Genomic DNA, 25,918 nt, shown 5'->3' on the forward strand with positions numbered 1-25,918 from the left:
TATAGACATTTGTCCATCTATAGGCTGTCGAAAGCATATCAGGAAACACATAGCTGCAAATATTTGACACTTGTTATGAATCTTTCGCCTGCTACAAATTCTTGGTGCTCTGAATACAAAGCAATGGCTCAAGGGTGCTCATCACTCTTCAAATGGCTTCCATCCTGTTTTTACCAAGAAGCCTGAGGCAGATGGATTTACCATGAATATGATATTATATAATCCCATGGGTATTAGCTTGGTGGAACAAAAGGCCAAGTGCTTAAACATGAACTATTTCTATGGACTATTTCTTCACATTTTTCTGACAAGTTTAATGAAAATGAAGTATCAAACTGTCCTTATGTGTGTGTTTTTGTTTTTCTACATTGTGGGGTCCAAATGTTGTCACAATGATAGTAAAGGGACACTCACAGCGGTCCCCACAAATAAAATAGATTGTTATACACTAAATGATGTCTATTTGAAACTCTTGTTTTCTGTGAGGGTTAGGTTTTGTGGTTGGGTTAGAAGTTAGTACAGTTTATACAGAATATACAGTTCGTACAGTATCTACGGAAGGTCTCCTCAATGTATGTGTGTGTGCGTGTGTGACAAATAGAAAAAGTAAAAATCAAAAATGTCTGAAATCATGAAATGAAATTATCTATATATCTCACACACCATATCCCCCACTTAGACATAGGTTTGTGATGTACGAAAAATAATATCGATGCAAATAAATAGAACATTTTGAAATTTTGCTTGTTTTGTCTTGCAAGAGCCTTTTGAGATAGCCTTTGAGATGGTCCCTATACCGAAGAATCCTTTTCATTTAACCTTTACACAACAAACAATGTTTGTTTGTTTGTTTGTTTGTTTGCTGATGTTATAAGTTCAAAATAGAATATCTGCCAATTTAATAACATCAAATGCCGTCCATGAATGTCATTTGGATGAACACTTTATTATATAATGTATAGTGTATGCTAATATAATTATTAATTTCTCAATATTATTAATTCACATACTTGGCTATAATGTATAACTTATTTGTTAATATTTATAATAAACATCGTTTAAAACACAAGACACGCGATTTACAACCAGAACATTTCAGTATTATCTTCCTTATCCACATTTAATCAAATTGCTCCCAAATCTTATTATGACACCGGTCAGTTTCCCGAAGCGACTGTTTTCAGAACAGCTCGTCCTATTTTAAAAACCGTCTCGGAACAACAAGCGTTATTTCTAAACCTGATCCCAGACCAGCTCATTTTAACGATCAGTCTACTCTCCCAGAATGCAGCGCGCTGCGCAGTGACGACAATAACAAAACACAGCAGAAGAAGCGTTAGCGAGACCCAGCGACACAAAAACTCGATGACAGAACTCATATCTCATTACCAACCATTCTAAACGATATTTAATAAAAGATATACTACGTGTGAGTTGATTCTGGATGGATTTGTGCGTTTTAGGGGATTTTAAAACAAAGGCCTCTGTTCGGAGTGATGAGCATTAGCCTGTTAGCACGACGGCTTCAACCTCTAGCTGACAGAAACCGTCACATTTCAGCCAAAAACAACCAAATATTTCGCTTTTATGCCCAGAATGGACTGAAGAACGCTCAGGTAAGATCGTTCGAGATGAATTTGTGGGATGTCGGATTAGTGTCGGGTGTTGTTAGATTTGTGACTGTTTAATACGGATTTGTGGGATGAGCAAAATGTAACGGAAAACAAAAGAGCTGAAGGTTGTTGAAAGAGTGTTTAGTGGCAATTTTGGTATGTTAGATTTCATGTCATGAAACGGGGTTTTTTGGGGTGTCTTGGTGACGCTGTGAGAGATATTCGTTAATAGTGTCACCTTGCTTGGAGAGATCAGGGTCTGTAGAACAACAAAACAACATTTTACGTTTTCAGGAATCTCTTGTAGTGTCCGAGATCCCTGTAATGAGCGTCAAATCATTGCATTTAAAGAAATATGCCATTTGAGATCATTTCATCGTAGAGTACGGTTTCGACAGCACACCCAAGGGGAAAGCCATCCATCCATCCATCCATCCATCCATCAATAATAACACACAAAGAGTTATGACCAACATTAGTTGTAGTCCACACATTATACATATATACAGTATACTTTACACAGAATGCTTTGTCCTTGTCATCTGTCACCCTTCATTAAACAGTGTTAGTAGTTACCCAGGGGGTCTACACAAAGCAGGCAAACACAAACCACGTGTTCTTTCTGATATACATGCCTGATTCTATACTAACAGGATCAATGCATGCTGTTCGAGTTTTACGTTTGTTCATAGGGTATAAGGACACGAGCAGTCTTTAACGGTTGATGTTTATTGTTTACCCTGAGGGAACGACATGACTCAGCCTGAAAACTTCCACAGTTGACCCACATGGTCGTGTTGATCTGTGTGCGGCTTTACAGTTTTAACCACATTATAAAAACACAACCGACTCAAGACCTTTGAGAGGTCTTTGAGTAATAAATTGATCAAGTTTATTTTATGTTTTGTTGTGGAATTAGGTCCACTGAATAAACATTGTGATTTAGCCAGTTAGCTTTCCAGCTTACCCAACTACAGTCATGCGTGTCTTTGTGTAGTGGATGTTAACCATTATAGCCGGACATTTTGGGTGTTTATACGAAGCCAGACATCGTTTATTGCCTATTATAACTTAAGCAACTTGAATAAACTGCTATTATCCCTGTAAGAGTATTTTGTTTTGTATTTTTGTGTATGCATAACGTATAATTCATGTTTTATAAACATTATATATATACTGTTTATATAATCATTTAATTTTTTTAGACAGCTATAATTGACTAGATGAACAACTCAAGCTGGAGTCAAACTCAGCGGAGAATTCAACATGAAGTTGTATGTGTTTCAAGTCAACAATGGAAGCACATTAACATTTGACACTGAACTTGCCGTCCAAACGTAAGAGCTCGACTTTGTTTCCTTTGAGATTTTGAGACGGTGCGTTTTGAAAGAATTTGTTGTTTTAAGTTAGACAAAATTAAAAAGTGAATACTTAAAGACTTTTATGCACCTATGCTTTATGTGAAAAATGTAGGTCCTGTATTACAGAACATTATTCATTAAGATCTGCATATATGTTTTTTTATTTGGGAATTAGGGTGCTAAAATTGTTTAGCTACTGATGTATTTGCGTGTAGTTATTATTAAAATGATATATTTTATGATGAAAATGTTTTAGGAAATTGAGGCCTGATTTGTTTACGTGAAATGTTTTTTGCTTTGCACTCGTAATAGTGTTTTGGACCTTAAACATGCCATTCAGGCCAAATATAAGATTGCGATCCAGCACCAGGTGCTGGTGGTCAATGGAGGTGAATGTATGGTGGCAGAGAGGCGCGTGTGCAGCTACAGCGCTGGGACGGTAAGTAACCATTACACTGTGCACTGTATTGTAAACGTCTGCGTGATAGAAATGTGTGAGAAACTACCTGCCATTTTGTATATTTGTTGAATATTATTTTGTAGTCTTAGAGATCATTGAGTCATATGGAAAGTGTGGGATTGGTTGAAAGCTGATCTCCGATTTGATCTTTGTTTCTGTCTTTCTTAGGAGACCAACCCAATTTTCTTGTTCAACAAAGAGATGATCCTGTGCGACCGAGCTCCAACCATCCCAAAAACAACCTTCTCCATAGAGAATGAGATGGAGCTGAAGGTGGAGGAGTCGCTCATGATGCCCGCTGTCTTTCACACAGTCGCCTCCCGTACACAGCTGGCTTTGGTAGAGTCTTGATTCTCTTCTCACTTAATAATGATTTCTGTCCTGATAATATTGGCTACACTCATCCATACCGGTACATCAGTGGTTTGGAATTGGATACACAATATCCGAACATCAAGGTCTGATGTTTTTTAGGAAATGCAAGAGGTTGCCAAGAAGCTTTGCTCCTTTTGTGAGCGACTGGTCCATGACGAGCACCTTCAGCATCAGGGATGGGCGGCCATCATGGCTAACCTGGATGACTGCACCCTGTCCTACCAGAAACTGCTTCTAAAGTTCGACACTGCATATACAAATTACCAACAGGACTTTGAGGACATCAAATTAAAACTCACCAAGTAAATTTGCCCGAAACATGCAGATATTATACTTTACACATAGTCTTTAGGTAAAGAGAATTCAGTTTCATTAGCTTAACTTGTGTCTTGTACTGCCAGTTTGGATACAATTTTACACTGGTAGTGTACCACTTCACATTGTATGACATGAAAATGATGTAGTCCTTCCATCAGACGTTCTGAAATGTAAGACAGATCACTCATTTTGCTTTTGTCTATCAACTCGTCTCCAGACTCGGCACTGCTGTCTCAGTCATGGCCAAGATTCCTCTCCTTGATTGTTTGACTCAGCCCAGCTACAGAGAAAGCTTGGAGAAATCCAGCACCCCGAATCCGAGAACCACAGACGAAGAAGATGGAGAAACGTCCACCCGGTCCGCTATACTTTGCCCTGGCGACGGGCAGAAGAATGGAAAACCACTCTCTGCATCAGGAGAGATGTCGTCCCAGGCGTCATCGTCTCCTCAAGACAGATTAAAGAGCAGCCTGATAGCAGCACAACAGGAAGAGGAGGAGTCTCCGGAAAGGGGAGCCACGCCCTTTGTCAATGTCACGCTGTTGGATTGGATCAACGTGCAGGACAGACCCAATGATGTTGAGTCGGTAGTTAGAAAATGTTTTGACTCGATCAACAGGGTGAGTGATAGACAAGTCGTATTAGAAGAGTTTGTTTATTGCAACGAGTTCTGTCGTGTGTGGCTTGCGCTTTCTCTATTCAGTTAAAATATATACAGTACATATAGACCAGCTAATATCTTTATGTTGGTTTTATTGTGTTTTCAAATTACGACTTGGTGATGTGATGTATATAACCGTGCAAATATAAAAATGTGTCTGCCGGTAGAGTTTTATTTTCGCTAAACGCTGTATTTCTGTTTCCGTACATTTACAGCTTGATTCACGAATTATCCAGCCGTTTCTATCTGAATGCCGTGAGACCATTACCAAACTGGATAATCAGAACATGAAGGCCATCAAAGGTCTGGAGGACAGATTGTATGCACTTGACCAAATGATAGCAAGTTGTAATAAGTTGGTCAACGAGCAGAAGGAACTTGCTCAGGTAAACAGTTCTCAACTGTTGGTTTTGTTGAGTCTACCTGTAGGCTCCGTACTCTACACTGTAGTTCTCTTTTCCCTCGGAAGGTTTCCCGTGATGATTTGTGTTTTAGTTTCACATTACCTCTTGTCTTCCCATCCTGTCCCTAAAACAGAATTACAAACAAGCTGGTTTTGTTACTTTACCTTTGAGACGTCTATATGCAAATGAGCTCTGCTATGATTGGTGCTCTCTGGCAGTTTGCATTATCGTTTAGCCGATGTAACATATATGTAAACATGCACAGCCACGTGTGATGGTTTTGACTTTAGTATCATTTTGTGGTTTATCTCAAACATGCATTTGAAAGCGTCAAAAGGTGTAAACAGATATTTGATTTCTTTAGGAAGCTACTATTCTGTTTGTGTTCTTGTTCCGTTAGGGATTTCATGCCAATCAGAAGAGGGCAGAAAACCTGAAGGACACCTCAGTTCTGCCCGATCTGTGTCTGAGTCACGCCAACCAGCTGATGATCATGTTGACCAATCACAGGAAGCTGTTAGACATCAAGCAGAAGTGTACCACTGCCAAACAGGAGCTCGCCAACAACCTTCAAGTTCGTCTCAAGTAAGAGTTTCGATTTTTTTCTTATAGTTCATAATCATCATGGTCGAAACAGAAATAAATCACACAAATGTAACTCCTCCATCAGATGGTGCTGCTACGTGATGCTTCACGCCGATCAGGACGGAGAGAAGCTTCAGGCTCTTCTGAGGCTTCTGACGGAGCTGCTGGAGCGAGTGAGGGTGGTGGAGGCCCTCAGTACCGTTCCTCAGATGTACTGTCTCGCTGTGGTGGAGGTGGTCAGGCGCAAAATGTTCATAGGACACTACAGACAGGTGAAAATAAGCTAATGGTTGTCTGTCAATATTTACATCATCTGATATTCCAAACGTGTGTGATGTGCTTTTTTTCTGTGGAACACAGAAGATAATGGTAACTGTTTTCTCGTGTGTTTTTGTCGTTCACAGTGGGCGAATGCTCTTGTCAAAGACGGAAAAAACCTCTATGAGGCAGAAAAGGCAAAAAGGGAAACCTTCGGAAAGCTTTTCAGTAAATTCTTCCTACTTCCTCTATATGTCTGCTCTGGACATTGACATGGATGTTTGAGCTCATGTTGATGCAGAGTGATGTAAAAGCAATGGTCTTGTTTGTTTCAGGGAAATCCTTTCTTAGAAATCGGTTGTTTCGTGGGTTAGATTCATGGCCATCCTCTTCATTTTGTGTGAGTCTTTAATCGTATTTTCTAGGGATGCACTGATACTAAGCTCATGTGACATAACTGACAGAAATTTGCTTTGAAAGTTTGTGAAAAGCACATAAAATAGTTTATTTTTCATAATGTGTTTAAGGTGGAGTTGTTTGTTGTTAGGAAGCTATTCTATTTTTATTGGTCTTGCTGTGTTGTGAAAAGGAACAGGTATCGGTACTCGTACTCTGCTTTAAAAAAATGGAATCGGTGCATTCCTAATATTTTGTTCTTCAAGATAAACATCTTTATCTTGCAAATTGATGTTTGAAAAAAGCATTTTTGTATTTAATGCATTCTTGAGTACATTTGTTGAATATTCTGTTTGTGCGTGTAGACCCGAAAGCCTCGAAAGTTTGACTTTGAGCTTCCAGACATTTCCCTGAGTGACCTGCAGTATCTCAAGTCCTGTTGTCCTTCCGAAGTTCAGCCTTACCTCAGGTAAAGCACAGAAACCATGTTTCCATAAATCAGATCTCACAATCCTGTGTTAATGAGCGCTTTTCCACCATCGCGCCGAATCGTTAATCGATCCACTCCGTGCCGATCCACGCCAGCCGGTACGTAAATGGTTTCATTTTCCACCGCAGGGCGGATAACGGAAATCTTTAGAATGTAAACACAAACGCATCATGCGCTGCCTTGGTAACATAAGACACTGAGCTATAAACGCATATTCTATTAGCACAAATTAGACAACCGTGCCGAAAATTCCAAGAACAGTTTGTAATCGTGCCGTGTCGAAACAGGCTCACATGGAAACAACTGTAACTGTTTCAGACCGTGCTTAGAACGGTTCAGCGCGATGGTGGAAAAGCGCCCTGTTATTTTTATGTTAAATGCTCTCTCAGTTGGATGTAATTTGACAAAGGCGTCTGCAAAACAACTAAATGTAAATGTTAGTGTTAAATACTCTTGAGTTCTTGGGTCAAATGCTTCGAATAAAGCTTTTAATGTAAGATAAAGACTCAGAGACAGACCGTTTAAGTTACAATCACTGCTAAATATTGAGGGTTTAGGTCTCGGGTGTCAAACACACATGAACCAGCTGGTGTGCTGATAAAGGGTCAGACCCGGTTAGACACTCCTGGTCTAGATGAATAAATGACATGAATCTTGTCTGATGAACTCTTTACGTTTTCTTCTACAGGGTCCCAACACTGTGTGACTTTAAGCCGCTGAACCACCATGTGGAGGTTCTCCATCAGCTGGTTCAGGCCGCTCAGAGTGTGGATGAGATGTCACGAACTATCACAGATCTACTCAATGAACAAAAGGTGCTTTATATTTACTCTTATTCATATTATAAATGTTCTCTTTGATTGAATGATTGAACATGGAATTATCATTGGGGATGCGCCGAAATTTTGTCAGTTGAAACGTTTCCAACTGACATCCATGAGTACATCACTTGTCTAATGTTTTCGATGGAATAATATTTAAATGATTGACAAGCACTTTTTAATCATTTTAATTGGTTAGACATTTGCAAAACCCACTGACAAACATAAAGGGTGACTAATAATAATGATTTATGGCAAAAAATAAAAATCACGAAATATGGAGATACAATGTTTCAATAGGACAGCAGCGATATAAATAAAAAATCTGCCCAGTTTTGGTGTGTTACGTTCAGTAAAACTAATTTTATTGGTTTGTAATTTACTAATTCTTCTGATTTATCACATTCATGATAGAAAAAAGTCTAATTAATGCATTTTTTAAAATGAATTTAAAGTCACTTTTTGGGTTTGGTTTTCGGCCAAGTGCATCCTAAGGTTTCGATTTCTGACCAGAATATTCGTTTTGATCCATCACTACCAATTAATACTATATGTATTATTATTGACAGCATTTTTTCCTGAATTCAGTTGTATTACAAATAAATTCGTCTTGTTGTCTTGTTGAACACACTTATAATGAAGTGAACAGCTTGAATGCACTGTTAGTAATTTTGGAGAAAACCACCTGCCGAATACATTGTTTAATTTGACTTTCAGTGTGAATTACCAAATGATTTTAATTGGTTATATTCATCTTCTAGGTGTCCTGGAGCCAGAATGCTCAAAGATCAAATGTGTTAACACCCAGATCTGAAAGCACAGCTCAAACCACCTCTACCTCCACCAAAACATTGACCACTCTGAGTCTAAAAGCACCAGACTGCCAGCCCCTGTCTCTTCCCGCTCCATTGGAGGATCTATCACCAGACAGCATAGATGCACAGACCTTTGATTTTGAAACCATCGGGCACCCCAACATGGATCCTGTATTACATCAAGGCTCTTTGGACTTGGACTCATTGGCAGAAAGTCCAGAGTCAGATTTCATGTCGGCGGTCAATGAATTTGTTATAGAGGAGAATTTGATGTCACCTAATCCTATCAGTGATCCCACAAGCCCCGAGATGATGGTGGAATCTCTTTATTCTTCCGTCATAAATGCAATCGACAGCAAGCGTATCCAAGACACTACAACGCTCGAGAAGGAAAACTCAAAGATCGCAGCGCTCAAGCTGTCCGCGGACAGGTACCAGTCCGCTGCGGAAGAGTCCCAAAACAATCTGAGGAAAGTCAAAGAAGATCTGTACCACTTTCGAGGTCTTGTTTTGAAGGAACAGCGAGACTTCGGATTTTCCCTAAAAACAACGACCATCGAGGTCCGGAATATTCTCAACAGCATCAGATACCGTCATGAGGAGGAGCTAAGAGAAACGCAACAAGCCAATCTCCAAAGTCTGAAGGACGATCATGAGAAACAGTTGCTAACTCTCACGGAAGAGCTGGAGTGCAATCGAAAAATCGTCAGAGACGTCCAGAGAGCAATGCTGGAACTCGAGGGACTTGTGGAGCGCAAGGAGAAGGAAATATCCCAGCTGGAGAGCGAGAGGGAACGGTCCGTGCAAGAGCTGCAGAACCTTCACAAACGAACCGTGCGAGACCTTGAGGAGAAGATCGTAAAGCAAAGCGAAGAGCTGAAGGCTGTGTTGTTGTCGAAAGATGAACTTGCTGGGCAACTGGAGAACCTTCATATCGAGATTGAGCGAGGCCAACAGAGAATCAAACAGGAGATGGAAAACGCCGAGAAGATCCGCCTTCAAGAGCTGGAGGATCAGTTGAACCAACAACACGTAGCGGAGCTGGAATCTGTCCGACGGGACAAACAAAGTGCCCTTGACGTCCTTGCCCAGGAGAACCTTGTAAAGCTAAAAGAGCTGATGGATTCTCACTCGGCCAAACTCAAGGAATGTGAGGGACGCTTGAAAGATCTAGAGGCCCGTGTCGCGGAACTTGGAGATGCCCGCTGCAAACTAGAAGTGGAGTTGGCGCTTAAGGACGCCGAGATCGAGGATGTGAGACTGCAGTACGAGGAGGCCAGAAGTTCCAACGAGGAGGTGTTGAAAGCAGAGATGACTGCTCAAACGGCCGCCCTGCAGACGCAGACGGACACGCTGAACCAGCAGCTCCAGCAGAAGAACGAGGAGTACGAGGTGGGCCTGGCCGAGCTTCGAGCGCTCATGAGGTTGGAGAAAGACCACTGCATCTCTGAACTGGTGGATCGGCACGAGGAGGAGAGCACGTTGCTCCGCCACGAGTTTTCCGCACTCAAACAGAAGTCACAGGATGCGGAGAAGGACTGTGAGGAACGGGTTCAAAAGATCCACCAGGACTTTGAGAGCCAGCTTCATGCCTTGCGGAAGGTAAAGGAGGATGAGCTGAAGGCTTTCCAAGTGAAAGAACAAGATCTGAGGAGTGTTGTCGGGGACCTGCAGGCTGAGAACACACTGCTTTCTGGAAGACTGGAGCAGGAGAGGACGGAGGCCCAGCAGAGGGCGGAGCGGCAGAAAGAGGAGGCGGTCCAGGCTGCATTACAAGAGGCCTTAAGAGACTTTCGACTCCAAAAAGAGGAGATTGAGAAAAGACTGTTAGGAAAAATGGAACTACTTGAAAATCAGCTTAGAGACAGACAATCCACTGAGACGTAAGTACAATCAAAAGCTCGCCTCTTGTTCTATAGCATCTATATTTTGTGTATTTTAATAAATCATCAGTGCAAGGGTAACTAAAGAACCGGCATGAAATGAAAAATTATTATTCAAATTGTTTTACACGGTGTTGCAGTATTTATTATAAATTATTTATCTGTGCATATCATTATTTATTTTTTATTCATTTGCACTTGTAATCTTTCTTCAAAATTTTTAACCTCCTCCCTCCCTCGAAACAACCTTTCTTCATGTCCGGTCAGGAGGAATGGTGCGAGGGCGGGGCTCCAGTTACTAGGGTTGGGCATCGTTTCAAATTTATCGATTCCGATTACAAATTCGATTCTGCTAATCGATTCCGATTCTTAACGATTCTTAGTTTTGATTCCAAAGCGGTGAAAAAGCAATAAAAGTCAAGCCAGAACAAAAATATGTATTTTGTGCCATTACTTACACTGGGTTCACACCAAATGCAAATTAAGCGTTTTGTGCTAGTAAAATGCATACAGAGTAAGTCAATGCAAAGACGCGTATAGACGCGAACTCGCGGCAGGCGGTGCGAATCGGGCGGCGCGATTGCCGCAAACGCCGCAAATCTTCCGTTAAGGTTGAAAATATCTGTCAGATCGCGTCACTTACGCGAAAATAACGAACTTTTCCCGCGAATAAAAAAGAGCGTGGAACGCGATTGTTCGCGTTTGGTGTGAACCCAGCATTACAGCTGGACACACAAAAAAGGGTGCTGTGTGAGCCTTTCTTTCGAAGCGAGGGAGAAAGGGGTCTCACGTGTAGCATCATGTGCCGGCGTTGTCCCAGCACTAGTGTCATCGGTGGCTAATGAAGAGCACTCGGTGTGGGTACTCGGGATGCGCAACGCATCAAACACGGTGCATTCTTGTAATTCGATACAATGAACCCACCGCAGATGCTTTGACATATTGCTGGTGACACCCGTCTTGCAACATAATAGTTTGTCACAATAATTACACTTAGCTTTGTCTTTTTGTCATTTTGCAAAATGCAGCCACACTGTAGAGCGCCTTCCACGGTCCATCGTGTGAACTGACTTTAGTATTGGAGCGGAAGGTCCTCACAGATGGCTGTGTCAGGTCAGGTGACTCAGGTCTTGACAGATGACGTGAAAATTATGTGACCGGAATCGTTAAGTGGAATCGAAATTGTAATTTTATAAAAAGGATCCCATTCCTTTCTTATGGATCCGATTCCAGAATTGGAATCGAATTTCGATTCCCAACCCTACCAATTACTGACTTTCAACGATCCAATCAGTTCACGATGGATGAAATAAAGTCCCGCCCTGCATTTTTTTCTCATTTCAGAAGTTGTTTCACTCGGGTATACAGTACGTCACGATATGGAAAAAAATACAATCGTTTCATGCAGACTTTAAATAAATAAGCAGTATATATATTGAGAGACTATTTCAAAGACCATTTTCAGTTATTCTGAATATTTGCATTTATTTGCAGAAAATGAAAACTGGAGAAACAGGTGAAAATAACAGAGAAGATGCTGTGTATTTTTTCAGACCTCAAATACTGCAAAGAAAACACGTTCAGATTCACTTTAAAGCAAAACAACAGTCATATTTCTACATTTAGGAAAAGTTACATTTTTTCATGTGATAATCTTGATTTTCCTCACAGTTGTCATGTGTCTCGTCATGCTGTCAGTCTTTCACATTGCCGTGTGATGACTTTATGTCACTCCTGAGGTTTGATTTTGATGAAATTCAACAGACACTGGACTGGAATGACCACAATACACCTAGAAATGCTGATTAAATGAACATTTGGAATGATCTCTTTTTTGGATGTTTTTCCACGGCTGTATATAAGGTTAATGTTTTATGTATTTGAGGGGCGCAGAAGAGAGTCCACAGACACAACAAACGTTATAACCTGTAAGTTAATGAAAACGTTATGTGATTCTCAGATGCACAGATCCATAAACCTGTTAACTCCACTTGAGCTTTATTTTGATAAAATGTGAATAATATAATGACATATGCGAGTGTTTGATCATTTAAAATACAGAATATCAACTTTGACAACAGTTTTTGCCCCATTTTCTTAAAAGGACATAGAAGGTTTCTGCCTGACAGTGGTGATATGTAGCTTTCCACCATGTTTATGGGACACGTGTGGTGGTGTGCCGCAAGGTTATTTTAGTTTACTAAAATGAAAACTTTGAAAACGTTTCTGTTCATTGAAATTAAATTAAATATTGACTTAAAAATTATTGGAAAAACTGAACTAAAGGAAAAATTGAAATGTTGCCCAAAAAACTGAAATAAGTTTAAAGCTCTAAAATGATAATAATAAACAAACACTAAAATAAAACTAATATAAAAATGAATTAATCTTAGCAACATAAAAATGAATAATAATAATTATACAATGACAAAAGCATATACCAAAATTGATCAAACTTTAAGTAAAATGAACATAAAATGAAAAATCTAGCTAATTAAAAATATTTTTAAAACTAAAATCAAAACTAGAATAACTCTGGTGTGCTGAGGGCATGCTGGAGGTTACTATGGAACACAACGCTGCACTGGTTTATTTGAATTAAAGCTTCACCGTTAATTAAAAACTAGAAAGCTACAAACACAAACTACAAGCATTCAGAGTTCCACATTCAGTCGTATGAATAATTAGCACATCAAACAGAACCTAGAAAAACTGTGAACTGTTTCAATAAAACATTTCCAAAGTAGAAATGAGCAAGAAATGTGATAACCCTCTTACTTGTGTCATTAAAACAGGGATTCATTAAAACCAGATTTATTTCAAGTCTTGTGCTAATCCCAGTAAATTGGAAATTGTTGAATAATATTTTTTTTTCAAATGTTACATTGGATGGAGTTTTTTATTATTTATTTGCTTTTGGGAATTCTTCAAAATGTTCGACAAAGCATAAATAGTTTTGAGTCATGTTGTGGATTTTTACATTTATTTTTTTACACACAAAAAAGTGTTGTTAAAGCTAACTTTTTTTAGGTGTGTCCTGCCAAAAGAGAGAAAGCAGATTTGATGCTTTTGTATGTACTTTATGAATTTTCTAGACGTTAAATTGCAGGCAGGTTGAGCCGTAGGTTCATTTTCACACACGTTTGTGTGTTTCAGAGTGGCATCTTCTGTAGAGGTTGGTGTGGACGCCAGCAGTGAGTTCCCTCGGGACAGCGGCCAGTGGTCAGAGGAGAAGGCGTCTCTCTTGGCCAAACTAGAGCTCTTGGAACGCACAAAGAATGAAGAGATGCAGAACGTGAAGACCTCGCTTATTGCTGAGCAGCAGGTGAGGACTTAAGAGTCTCCACACACCTTTTTATTCTCAGAATGTTTTGTATCTTAAGTTCAAGCCTGACACTAAATAGCTAACACTTTTAGCTCTCTTAAATGTCTTTTTAATATTGTGTTCATCCTCAGACTAACTTCAACACTGTTCTGACACGAGAGAGGCTGAAGAAAGAGCAAATCGTCTATGAACTGACCGAGAAGCTCAACAACGTCATGCAGCAACAAGAAAAGGATAAAGGTTTCGAAACATCTGCTGTTTTATACTAAACAACAATGATGTTGTTTGTATCTAATGTCGTGTGTTTCTCTTGTTTTCTTCAAGGTCTGATTGAGACACTTTCCGAGGACCGTGCCACCATCCTGCAAGAGAAGAAACAGTTGGAGGAGGAGCTTAACCGCTTACGAAACACCGTCCTCGTGTCTTCATCCTACTTTCCGCCCAATCCCACCCCCATCGTCACAGAGGCCCACGGCGCCTGTGGCCCCGCCCATGCGGACGTCCTCTCTCCCTCCGTCCCTGACTCGGAGAGGCTGGCGTCCATGGCTGCGTTTAAGGACGAGGAGCGGGTGGAGTCAGCCGTGGAGGCCAGCATGATGACAGTGCAGTAAGCGTCTGAGATGAAGTGCTTTGACACAACTTGATAAAAGTCACTGTTACACATGAAGTGCAGTCTGGTGTTCTGGAGTTTCTCAATGCAATGGTTTTTCTTTATGTAGGTAAGAAATGACGAAAGTGTCTAGATGAGGTAGATGAGGTAGAGAGTTCCCGGTCTTTCAGCCTACATCTGCAAAACTTGAGTTATTATTAATAAAATAACTCCAAACATAGATAGAAAAAGACCTGAAAAAACGTAGGGGAGTTGTTTTGTGATGAATGAGCTTTGCGATTTTTAATGAGGAGATGAGAGTCGAGTGCTGTAGGTGAGAGCTTATGTTTGTATTTTTATTTTTACAATAAACCTCTTTTTATTATTAGTATGAGAATAGCACCATGCCCTTTTCATTTTAAATGTTGAACACAAGTTTTTGACATGTATTTTGCATATTTCGTTTCAGGGACAACCCTATGCTATCTGAAGAAAAACAGCGCATTCTGATTTTGGAAAGGGTAAAACTTAAATGTTGATGTTTTAGTGCATGTAGTTGATTTTTTGTCACCTTTGTATGGTATTACATGTGATTTATTGTTGTGTTTCAGACCTTACATATGAAGGAGGAGGAGAACAAAAGACTTAGTCAAAGACTGGTAAATATCTCTGTGTGCACGCGTGTGTGTTTATACACATGATCATTTTGGCTTTTGTCTGACATCTCATGGAAACGTGGTAATTGTTTTAAAACATCATTCTAATTGATCATTTATAATTGTGTCCTTTGTGTTCGGGTCAGATTCATAATTGACCACTTGAACCAATGCAGCAGTAATTAATGATGCTAACAGTGTACTCAATTACAGAAGTCAAACATCGACACGCTACGTTTGAGGAAAAAGAAATTATTTCCACTCAATATTATCTGCATTTCTGTATAAATTTTTCGGTCTCTATAAATAATCATAAATATCCATTCAGCATATATTTATTTGCATAATACTAGTAGTTTCCATGTAGTTATCTTGGTATTTTTGGCGTTACGGCAATAACAAGTGGCACATTATCAGTAGTTCATTAAAACATGACACTCTTTCATAATTTAATTCCATTTCCCCTGGCATTATTTTTGTCAATAGGTTTAATCTCTTTATGAAAATTAGAATCAGTGCATTATTAGAGGAATGAAGCTTACGGTACTTTAGAGCCTGGACTGAATTTTTGCTTATTTACAAATAACCTGAATGACAAATATACTCATATATATATATATTTATCTCATGATGCATTATAAAGCTACTGTTGTGTAATATTAAATGACCTGTTTACTCCCTACCACTAGATGGCAGAAACATCACATTTGTTTAAAGTACAAACTTGTGTTCTGAGAGCACAATGTGCATCTGTTGCTAATAGCAGTTATTGGATTTAATAATGTTACACATAGCAACTAAAATTAATTGTTATTCTCAATGTAACATTTTTGTGATGGTCGCAAAGAATGTATGCAAGCAACATAAGCAAAATCTAAAAAATATTATTATAACGTATAACTATGTTTTTTTTTTCTTTTACAGATGTCACAGAGTATGTCGTCCGTATCATCGAGGCACTCTGAGAAAATCGCCATCCGAGAGTAAGCATTCTCGCACATTAATGTTAATGATCTGATGTTGTTTTCCTGTTACATTATTTGAAAGCTTCTTGTTTTGTAGTTTTCAGGTGGGCGACTTGGTTCTCATCATTCTGGACGAGAGGCACGATAATTATGTTCTCTTTACTGTTGGACCCACCCTTTATTTCCTGCATTCAGAGTCGCTCACAGCCCTGGACCTCAAGCCAGGTCAGCCACGAACACACACACACACACACACACACACACACACACACACACACACACACACACACACACACACACACACACACACACACACACACACACACANACACACACACACACACACACACACACACACACACACACACACACACACACACACACACACACACACACACACACACACACACACACACACCTGGTGTATTAAATAGATGGAGAGATTTTGTCTCTAAGAACAGTTTTGCATGTGCTATGATGCTCTGATTTGTAATTTGTTTAATAAAAATGGTATTGTTTTTATTTTAATGTTCTCTGAATATTTCCAGTAACTATCACAGTTGGCTTGGGTGATATGTGTGATGACATATGAAGAGTTTGATTCCAAAATGAGATAACTCTGTTTTTAAAAAAAATCAAAAATCATGTTTTTTGTCATTTTTATTGTGTTAGTTAGCTGTATTTTTTCAGTTATTGTGGCCTAAATCAAAACAGACCAACTGCAGTTTGATTGATATTTTTGGAATGCACAATAAAAAAACATGATTTTTGAAATCTTTAAAAACGGAGTTATCTTATTTTGGAACCAAACTCTTCATATATAGAAAATGAGTGTGATAAAGTGGTTTATTTCACAGTATTGTTATTTCACGATGTGAAAACATATTTACCTTTTTTTTCCTCAATAATTCTAATTGTTCAGCGACAGGAGCCACACGGCGGCCGTGGGTTTTAGGAAAAGTCATGGAGAAGGAATATTGCCAAGCCAAAAAGGTATTATTTATTTATTTGATTTAGTTTGACTTTTAAGTTAGATTTTACTATACATGATACAATCCTCAATCAAATATTATGTTGTATGATGTGCACTCTCATCATTTAACATCTTCGATGACACACTTGTGACTGAATTATTATTTTTTTCCACTTTTTGTTTCAAGGATGTTCAGTACGCGAGATGCTGTTTAAACTATTTGAGAAATGTGCAGATACTTCAAATTCCTCATGATGTTGATTAACATTGAATTAATTCCTTTTAATTTCTTTCTTATAATCATTACTGTAGGTATTTGTTATGATGTGATATTCTATTACATACTTTTGATCATCTCTCCTTTGTTATTTCTCATCTCCAGGCCCAAAACCGGTTCAAAGTTCCTCTTGGCACCAAATTCTACAGAGTAAAAGCCGTACCGTGGAACAAGAAAGTGTAATCTTGTAAACGTATCATATTGTAATGAGCTCGCTCTGTTTTTAGTGTTTTTATTTAACAGACTCGCTCATCCTTAATTGTTTTGTCAATATCATCCCCTTATTGTTTTGCCTCTGGCGCAGCCCATTTTATCTCATTTTTTTACACGCAGAGGATTTGTAAATGTGGACCAAATAATAATAACTTTATTGGGGCTTTGCCCTGCCTATGATGGCTCCAGAGCCGGTGCAAGAAGTCTGTAAAACCTAAAACAAAACATATTTGGATGTAACATATTAGTTCATCATCTTTATGAATATTATGGGGGGGAGCACTATCACGATCAGCTTAATTACTTCAGAAGGTTATGAAAATATACAGTTAATGTAAATGTTACCAGAGGAATGGTTATGGCATGCATATAGATATATTTTCTTTAATTTACTCGACTGGATATGCGTTGTAGTCGGAGAAATGGGAGTTAAACACTGCTGATTGTTACTCACAGTATGACCCGCCTGTCTATCATGACGTATGTTTGGACACATCTCGCAATCCTTCAGATGCACTTTCAGAAAAGAAAGAGAAAAACAAGCGCCGGAAGAAAAGCAGCACATATCTTCTCTCTGTCGTAGGATGTTGAGCTATAGAAAGTAATATTTCATGTTTGTGAATGTGTGTCTTTATTGAATTTAACAACGACATTGTATATTATCCATCAAATCACACCAAGTAACAACAACATGACTGTATTGTAAAAGAATTCAGAGTTTTCAAAACAATAAAGGTTTGAACCCAAACTCCTGGCTGTCAATTGCATTCCACAATCCACACGTCTGCCGTCCACTGGGGAAGTGTTCGCTTGCTCAAATAAAATAAAACCGTTTTTGCTTATTTTGCAAGTTTGTCTTTTATTTAGAGCTGGAAGAAAATCGTGGCGGTGTTATTACAAAAGTGTCTACATTTGTTTTTGCAAGGTATTCTTTGCAAAGATATGCGTTTATCTTCAAGTCTTCTCTGTTCATTTATTGAGTTATCAAACTGAGATAGAGACAGTATATAAGATAGATATGAAAAAATGTTTCAAAAATCATGTTTTTTTTATTGTGCATTTCAATTAATATCAATCAAACTGCAGTTGGTCTGTTTTGATTTGCGCTGTAATAACTCAAAAAATACAGCTAACTAACACAATAAAAACATGATAACATAATGAAAAAACTGATTTTTGAATTATTTTTTTTTAAATGGAGTTATCTCATTTTGAAACCAAACTCTTCATATACACCAGTTGCACTGTCCATTGTGTCTTTCTTGAAGTGCTTTTCAATCTGAAAATCTACCAGATTGTTGAAAAGCTCATCCAAGGTTTTAGACCCAGAAACATGCCCCCAATTCACATTCTCCTTCTAAGCCAATGCGTGAACCGCTATGATTGTGAGCACTTGTTTACATAAGTTTTGCAATCATCGCCTATTGATGCTCTTGAGTCACTGGCAACACTTCCAACCAAGCAGAACGGAAGATTTTAAAAGAATTATGCCCCTATTGTGTCAACTAAACTAGCGCATGCCAAACAAGCCCCGTACTCATCAGGAATTCATGGGATCCATTTTATTGCCATTGTCTATCACTTATGCGACACGTTCCGTCTAAAATTAAACATGGTGCCGGGGTATCGAGGTCGTGGGAATTATTCCCGACGTGCCCAACTTAGACATCTTTCTCTGTTGGCTTTTGTTGGGGGCATTAGCTACTGTCGTGTGCTAATGTTGGCACGTCTCACGTGCAACAGACTTCAGAAGGGCTTCAATCAGGCCCTGGGAACGGTGGTACCCTCGTGGAGGAACACGGCGCACCAACATCACTTTCCCAGTTCACAGCGGGGAGCATAGCAGCTCTCCGGCGAGTCTTTGGTACCATGTGGGCCTAGGGGTGTTTCGGCAATGTTTTGCTTTATTTGCTCCGTTTAGCATAAGTCGGCTGTCACATTTGGATGGCGTTTTCATAAATTGATGGTGTGATTCGTAGTATCTCGGGACAGGACTGAATGACTAAACGCGAGATGCTGAGGTTGCTGGTGAGGAAGAACCATGTGGAACGGACAGCCTCTCAGTGTAAATGTTTACAGCCCCCCACTGTGGAGCCGGGACTCACCCGTACCAGGCAAAACGGAGCTCGGCGCTGGTGTGACATCCTTCCAAACGGTGTTTGCTTCTCGATAAATCTGACGAGACGCAAAAATCGACAGTCCGTGATGACCGTGTGTGCAGCTCGGAATTTGTATCAATTTTTTGCAGCACCTTTGGTCTTTTTGCCATTGTTATTTAAATGGAGAGTGGACATGTCAGTCTTGCTGCGAAACTAGAGTTTTGACCAAGGAGAACTTTTTCACGTAAACAAAAATGCAGCTCAAAATAAAGTTTACCATTAACCCAAACCTGGATGGCTTCTTGGGAACACAAAAGAAGATATTTTGAAGAATGTCGGAAACCAAACAACACTGACCCCCATTGGCTTCTATAGTATGAACACAAAACCACAAAGACATTTCTCAAAATATCTTCTTTGTGTTCCACTAAAAAATGGCAGGAGGGCGAATAAATGATGACAGAAATATTCTTTTTGGTTTTGAATGAACCTGTCATCTTTGTAGCCTAATATTCTGACAAAGTGTCTTTTATGTTTCTCCAAAGCCATACCTTGAAAGTAGATGATCAATCTTGTGGGCTATCATAGAAATAAACATACACTGTAGACCTAATAAGCTTCTTTTAGATTTTGCATGTGAATTGCACTTCTGTCAGATTTTAAGAGGACATATTTGACTGCAGTCCTGTTTAAATATCGATGCCTATAATAACATATTACAAAACTACACAAGATGCTGTCAACTAATAGCCTATACCGTTGTTGGTTGATAATAGAGCTGAAGCATTCGGGGGTTCGAGTGGAAAATGATCTCGGCTCCATATGTCAGCTGATCAAAACGAAGAAATTAAACAACATTTATTCTTTACATAAGAGAGGAGACCTGTAAATAGCCGTAATTCCATCAGATTTCTTTCTTTGTGTGGGAAAATTGAGCAACAGATTTGGCCTCTGTAATATATAGCCTCTCTAAAGACGTTCTATTGACACGAACCTTCAAACAGACATGTTCCATTTGCCTTGAGAAACGCTAACAACAAGATGAAGGGTTGTGGGAGATAAACGTTATAGAGGAGGTGCCACGGCTTATTGAACTGCTGTTTAATTTCGCTTCTATGTGTTATTCTATGAGTTATTTAAAATTGTGCATTAATGTCATGAAAACGCCTATTTTGTCATCTTTAGATGTTTTAAGATGTGCTGACAGACTTTTGGATAAGTCAAAGTGTACGAATAATTCCACCACAAAGGAATTTTAAACCAAATAAATTTGACACTAACCATCTTACACATCATACGTTACATTTGTCCTACGCTTAATATACATTTTGCGCTGTTTATGGAGAGGTTACTTCACTGTAAAAAAGTGACATTTTCTGGCAGCTGGGGCGCAAATTACATGTCCCCCCTCTGTTTTTCTTGTATATTTGCTGTCTTTTTCCTGTAATTTGACGGTTTTGGACCGTATTTTAAAAATGGACTGTAAAAAAATACTGTAAAAAAGATTTATTTTTCTTGTGAAATTACATGTTTTTCCTGTTTTTTTTTTTTTTTAAATAAATTTGCAGTCTTGTCTGTAATTTGACAGTTTTTGAGCGTATTTCACAAATATGTAAAAAAAAGAATACAATTTTGTAAAAGTTTTTTTGGACATCAGACGAAAAAAAGATGTAAAAAAAAGATGTAAAAATATGATATAAAATGTTTTTTACAGTGTGTTTTTGCATACAAATAACAAAAGGCTTTTTGTAAACATGAGAAGAAAAAAGTGTAGTTTGAATATTGCCTTGGATAAAAGCATGCAAGGAATGTGTAAATGTAAATGTCATATACATTAGTATACAAATATATGTCATAGAATAAAAAAAGCATGAGTCCACCACTCGGCACTAAATACTCAGTCTTGTTTTATGAGCACGACCCGATTTGAAGAAGAAATAAAGTGTGAAGTCTGAAGTTAAGAGCGATCGGGTGTGTTATGTTAAACTCAACATTAGCACCGCTGTTGGTCACAGATGCCACATGTTTCTCACCTTTCTCGTCTTGTGTGAATGCGGCTTATGCCCACATGATGACAGAAGGTGTAATGCTTCAGCTTGTAATGATATATAATTACAGTTTGCTCGTTGAAACATGTGCCACAAATATATAATTTTCCACCAGATTCAGCAAACATCTATTTGAAATGTTGCATCGTGTTTGCATTAAGATACTTTTTCCATCTTAAAGACAAAGATCACAGTGCATGTGTGTCAGCCAGATTGACAGACCGTAGGATATAGCATGATGTTCAGTGCCATGGAAGAGAATAGAATATGTATTCACACAACACCAGATGATTCACTTCATCTAACTCTTAAAAAAAGCTCATCATGTTGTTTGGCAGCCAGAGGGTTTTGTTTTCGTACATTATTCTTTATTTAAGGACACTATTGTATAATATCTTTTTATAGAAAAAAATAAAGGTAAGTTTGATTGCTCAGAGGTTTTTCTTGAATAGCTCAAAAGACTACCAGAAGAGCTATTAGTTTCTTTTTGATATCAGCTTCGTCTGTGTTGCATCTTTTACATCTTTAGGAAATAAAACTTTAAAACTAAGTTCAAAATAAGAAACAAATCACATTGAATAAATGAAACTAGCTAGTAAGAAAAAGCTAAATAAATAAATGTGATCAGCACAAACCCACATAAATACTGCAGTAGGCCTATCCTTAAGTATTAACTAGAGATAATATCGGGCCAGTTTCACAGACAGGGATTAGACTAGTCCTAGACTAAAATATATTTAAGAGCTGTCCAAACGTAAAATAACTTGCACGGACATATCTAAAAATACATCATTGCCTTTGTGTTGTCTCAAAATGCATACAAGTAATGTTTTTAGTACTGCATGTTTGTTAAAATCACTTAAATCTCCTAATTAAACTAAGGCCTAAACCCTGTCTGAGAAACCACCCCATAGTGTTATCATAGTAAACATTATACTAGTAAAGTTACTATAATTACTAGAATGTATTAGTAAATACTAAAGTATATTACAGTATTATTTTAATAAGAAATTAAAATATCAAAATAGCATATCAAAATAGTTTAGACATTTTTTAGATCTCCTCCAAAAGTTGAGACAGGTAAAATTATTTTAACATCGTCTAAAGAGAAAAAAGTTCCTCCATGTAAACTCAGTGTGTCTTTAACAACTGAGATATTTAAGAGATATTCCATAATAGTAATTCCAAACAAAAGTGGAAAAAGTTACTCTATCATCTAAACTTGACGTACGGCCTTAGGCCTAAGAGTTTGCGTAAACTTTACTGTGCGTACGCACAGTCTCCTTATTGTGTGCACTAAGTTCAAGTTGATTTGTATAAATCCCGATATGTTTCTAATGGAGAAAGTAGATGCCAGCGGCCGCCCGTGTTTGCCGCCTCGACGCATGCGCAGAAGGAATGACACCGACACTGATGGACTGTATTTTTTGGAGACTAGCCTCCTTATACCGCTTGCTGTTCCATTATGGCTTTGTTGGAAAGCTTGTTTACCTGCTGATAACATGCACTGGTGAATTGAGGCGCACCGCTGCCAGAATCACTCAAGTCTCATTGTATAGCGCGAGGGGAAGAATGGCGTGTTTACGCGAGGGGGGTGTAAATGCTAAATGTGAAATCAAACTATAGGACCAATACGAGATGGGCGCAACTTTGCCAAGTGTTTATTTTTAGCAGCTGGGTTGCAGCGAAGCGCCGAGGTGGATGCGCGCCTTCAGTCGCGCGCGTTTACAGTCGTTTCATCTGTACGCGTCAATAGATTTTCAGGAGAATCGCAAATGTGATTAAAACGCAATCTAGTGGCGTGGCTGAACTGTTGTTCTCGTGTTTTAATGAAATATAGCGCAGGCTAGGATGATTTCAAAGAATCCGACCCACATGACATGTTTTGTCTTTGGTTGGTAATCAGCATATCAACTATAAATGATATTGATTTATATTGAAACGGCAATGATTTATCTCTGCATCTTAATGTACGCACCTGTCTTTACGTCAAATCACGTCATACTTACATTTCGGTTTCAGCAGCAAGAACATAAACAAACGTTATGTGGCCCAAATTTAACTTCCGGTTGACCTCAGCAAAGGATCAATTACGGTTGAGTGGTATTTGGTTTAATATAATGAATATACAATAAAATGTTAATATGAATATAAAATAAATGGTTATATTAGACCTAAAACACGCTTAACTTCGGGCCAGGCATGTGCGTCCATACAGAGCAGCTCAGTTTATAAATCATTATTATAAGATTATCCTTGTGAACCGGGCCAAGGTAAGAAGGTGGGTTTTATATATTTGCTTAATAACTTATTTTCGTTCATTATACATGTGAAAATGTGGAGCATGTGTATATTCTTGAGCTTATAAATGTGTTTGAAAAAGTCAACTTTGACATTTCAAACCTACTACATATTTTGGGGTTAAACAAATTTAGAAAGAACAACTTGGAGTAAAAGAAAGTAAGGGAACTTGGTAGATTGTGTTAAACCAGTGGTTCTCAAACTTTCTCATTGTAAGCCCCCCCCCCAAATAAAGACTTACACTTTTTAATTCAATCAAAAACATATTCAGTTAAACAATGCTGGAACCTAAATTGTTTTGGTTGATGGTCTTATTTTTCGGATGCTTGATTGCATAAAATCTATGATCATTTTTTTTACATTTCACAAAATCTGTGACCCCCTAGATCCACATTGGGGGCCCCCAGTTTGAGGACCACTGTGTTAAACAACATGCTACTCTGTCCTGTTAAAATAAAATAAAGTATTTATAAAAGAAATAACATTTTGATGAAATTATAGAAAAAAGCAACAATTTGGATTGTGAAAAGTGGTTCTCTGTTAAAAGTTGTTAAAAACGTATAGCCTAAGCAATGCATTTTTTCCCCAAATGAACGTGGCCCATGAAAACAATTAGATCAGTAATCTGTATTAAAACGTAAGTAAGGTCAATTTTGTGTAAATTCTTCACTTTATGGTCACAATTTTAGGTTATATTTTGCCAAAATGTATCAGAACAGTGTGTGAAGTCACGTTTGGATGAGTGGGCTTCCCAGTCAGGTCATTTGTAAATTAAACCAGGACTGTTTTAGAATAAACTGAGGCCTAAGCTAAAGTAAATAGCATTTTTTTCAACGTAGCCATAACATAAGAGAACCCTAAATAATGATATAGAAGGACCTGTGGCTTTATCTGTCACTTGAGAGCAGGGTGGAAAAGCGAACGTGTTTGGGAGTGTGTGCGAGTGTGAGAGAGAGTGTGAGTGTGGGGCTGTTGATGGCAGCTGCTACTGCTTTGGATGTAGAAACGGACAGATTGTGCGTTGTGTTGGTACAGCCAGTTCGCCACCTGGCACACTGTTTCTTGTTAGAACTTCTTGCTGTTTCTGTTCTGCTCAGAGAGACGCGGATGCGAGCGATGACAACTTTCGTCACACGCCATGTTCAATCCGGCACCACAATTAAGGCCAAAGGGACTGCGGGCAAAAAAATCACAACTACTATATTTGAATATTTCAACTCTTCATGCAGAAAAGAGTTCATTGGGGATCTTGAAGACAATGCACACACATTCGCACAGAATTGTCATGGAAATGTTTGGACCTGGATGTCCAGAAGGAGAAAACTTGTGTCTGTTGTTAATTAGACGTGGTGGCTGTCATTATCGCTCTTAATTAACGTTACTCATTTGAGCAAACCTCCGATTGGACCACTGATGCAACCACCTAGCAACACCCTGGCAACCACCCAGAACACTCTGACACTGGGTTAGCATCACTCATGCAAAATGTATAAATCCAAGTGTATCATGTGTCGAAATGAATCTGATAACAATTCTGGTCTTTGTCCGAATGATAATTGTTTGGCCGCCCAGCCCACCCAAACCCAGCCCCCGCATCCCGCCATGTGATTGACAGCCAGAGTGCTATTGCCTCTCTCTACGCTAACAGACCGACGCATCCTTCTTATTAGTTAGTCATTCCACACTATCGCACCCAGAATCTGTATCTGTTATTTCACAATTTAGCCCTGCGATGCATATGCACAGTGCCCAGACCGACGCTCTCGTCTCCTACATTTCTACAACACCAAAAATTAACAAAACATATTCTTATAATCTCTTTGCAGGTCTTTATCCCGTGTGTTGTTTTGTCTTTTCCGGTGTGGCGTGGCGTGTCGTAATGTGTTTACATAACGGATGCTTTGGGATTTAAGATTTTGAGGAAAAAATCCGTTATGGCCTGAATTCAGTTTATTTCTCACCCTGTTCTGAGGTTTTTTAACTAATGATAACCATTATTAGTACAGTAGACAAACATAGAAAGTATAAGGTC

At 38.7% G+C, this 25,918-nt stretch overlaps 1 protein-coding gene across 2 annotated transcripts; it reads left to right on the forward strand.

The window, feature by feature from the left end:
- The first annotated feature begins 1,299 nt into the window (after positions 1-1,299).
- Positions 1,300-18,271, forward strand: rb1cc1 (RB1-inducible coiled-coil 1). 2 transcript variants are annotated; one of them, XM_057322611.1, is made up of 23 exons: positions 1,300-1,616; positions 2,819-2,950; positions 3,287-3,413; positions 3,603-3,773; positions 3,909-4,111; positions 4,345-4,747; positions 5,004-5,174; positions 5,593-5,777; positions 5,863-6,049; positions 6,182-6,263; positions 6,371-6,435; positions 6,797-6,900; positions 7,610-7,736; positions 8,504-10,440; positions 13,597-13,765; positions 13,897-14,005; positions 14,090-14,372; positions 14,824-14,875; positions 14,966-15,013; positions 15,935-15,993; positions 16,073-16,200; positions 16,898-16,968; positions 17,331-18,271. In XM_057322611.1, the coding sequence occupies exons 2-23, from the start codon at positions 2,880-2,882 to the stop codon at positions 17,406-17,408; spliced, it is 4,830 nt and encodes a 1,609-aa protein (XP_057178594.1). In that variant the 5' UTR covers positions 1,300-1,616; positions 2,819-2,879; the 3' UTR covers positions 17,409-18,271. The 2 variants fall into 2 exon arrangements, with proteins under 2 accessions (XP_057178594.1, XP_057178595.1); XM_057322612.1 differs by having other exon boundaries at positions 2,823-2,950.
- Positions 18,272-25,918: the final 7,647 nt, after the last annotated feature.

The sequence above is a fragment of the Triplophysa rosa genome, linkage group LG23, assembly GCF_024868665.1.
Source record: "Triplophysa rosa linkage group LG23, Trosa_1v2, whole genome shotgun sequence".
Taxonomy (NCBI): domain Eukaryota; kingdom Metazoa; phylum Chordata; class Actinopteri; order Cypriniformes; family Nemacheilidae; genus Triplophysa; species Triplophysa rosa.

Bases quoted from the DNA above. Each gene is read 5' to 3' on its own strand.
- rb1cc1 (XM_057322611.1), top strand. From the start codon at position 2,880: ATGAAGTTGTATGTGTTTCAAGTCAACAATGGAAGCACATTAACATTT. The intron at 2,951-3,286 runs GTAAGAGCTCGA...CACTCGTAATAG, and splicing joins ACTGAACTTGCCGTCCAAAC to TGTTTTGGACCTTAAACATG. The intron at 14,006-14,089 runs GTTTCGAAACAT...GTTTTCTTCAAG, and splicing joins GCAACAAGAAAAGGATAAAG to GTCTGATTGAGACACTTTCC.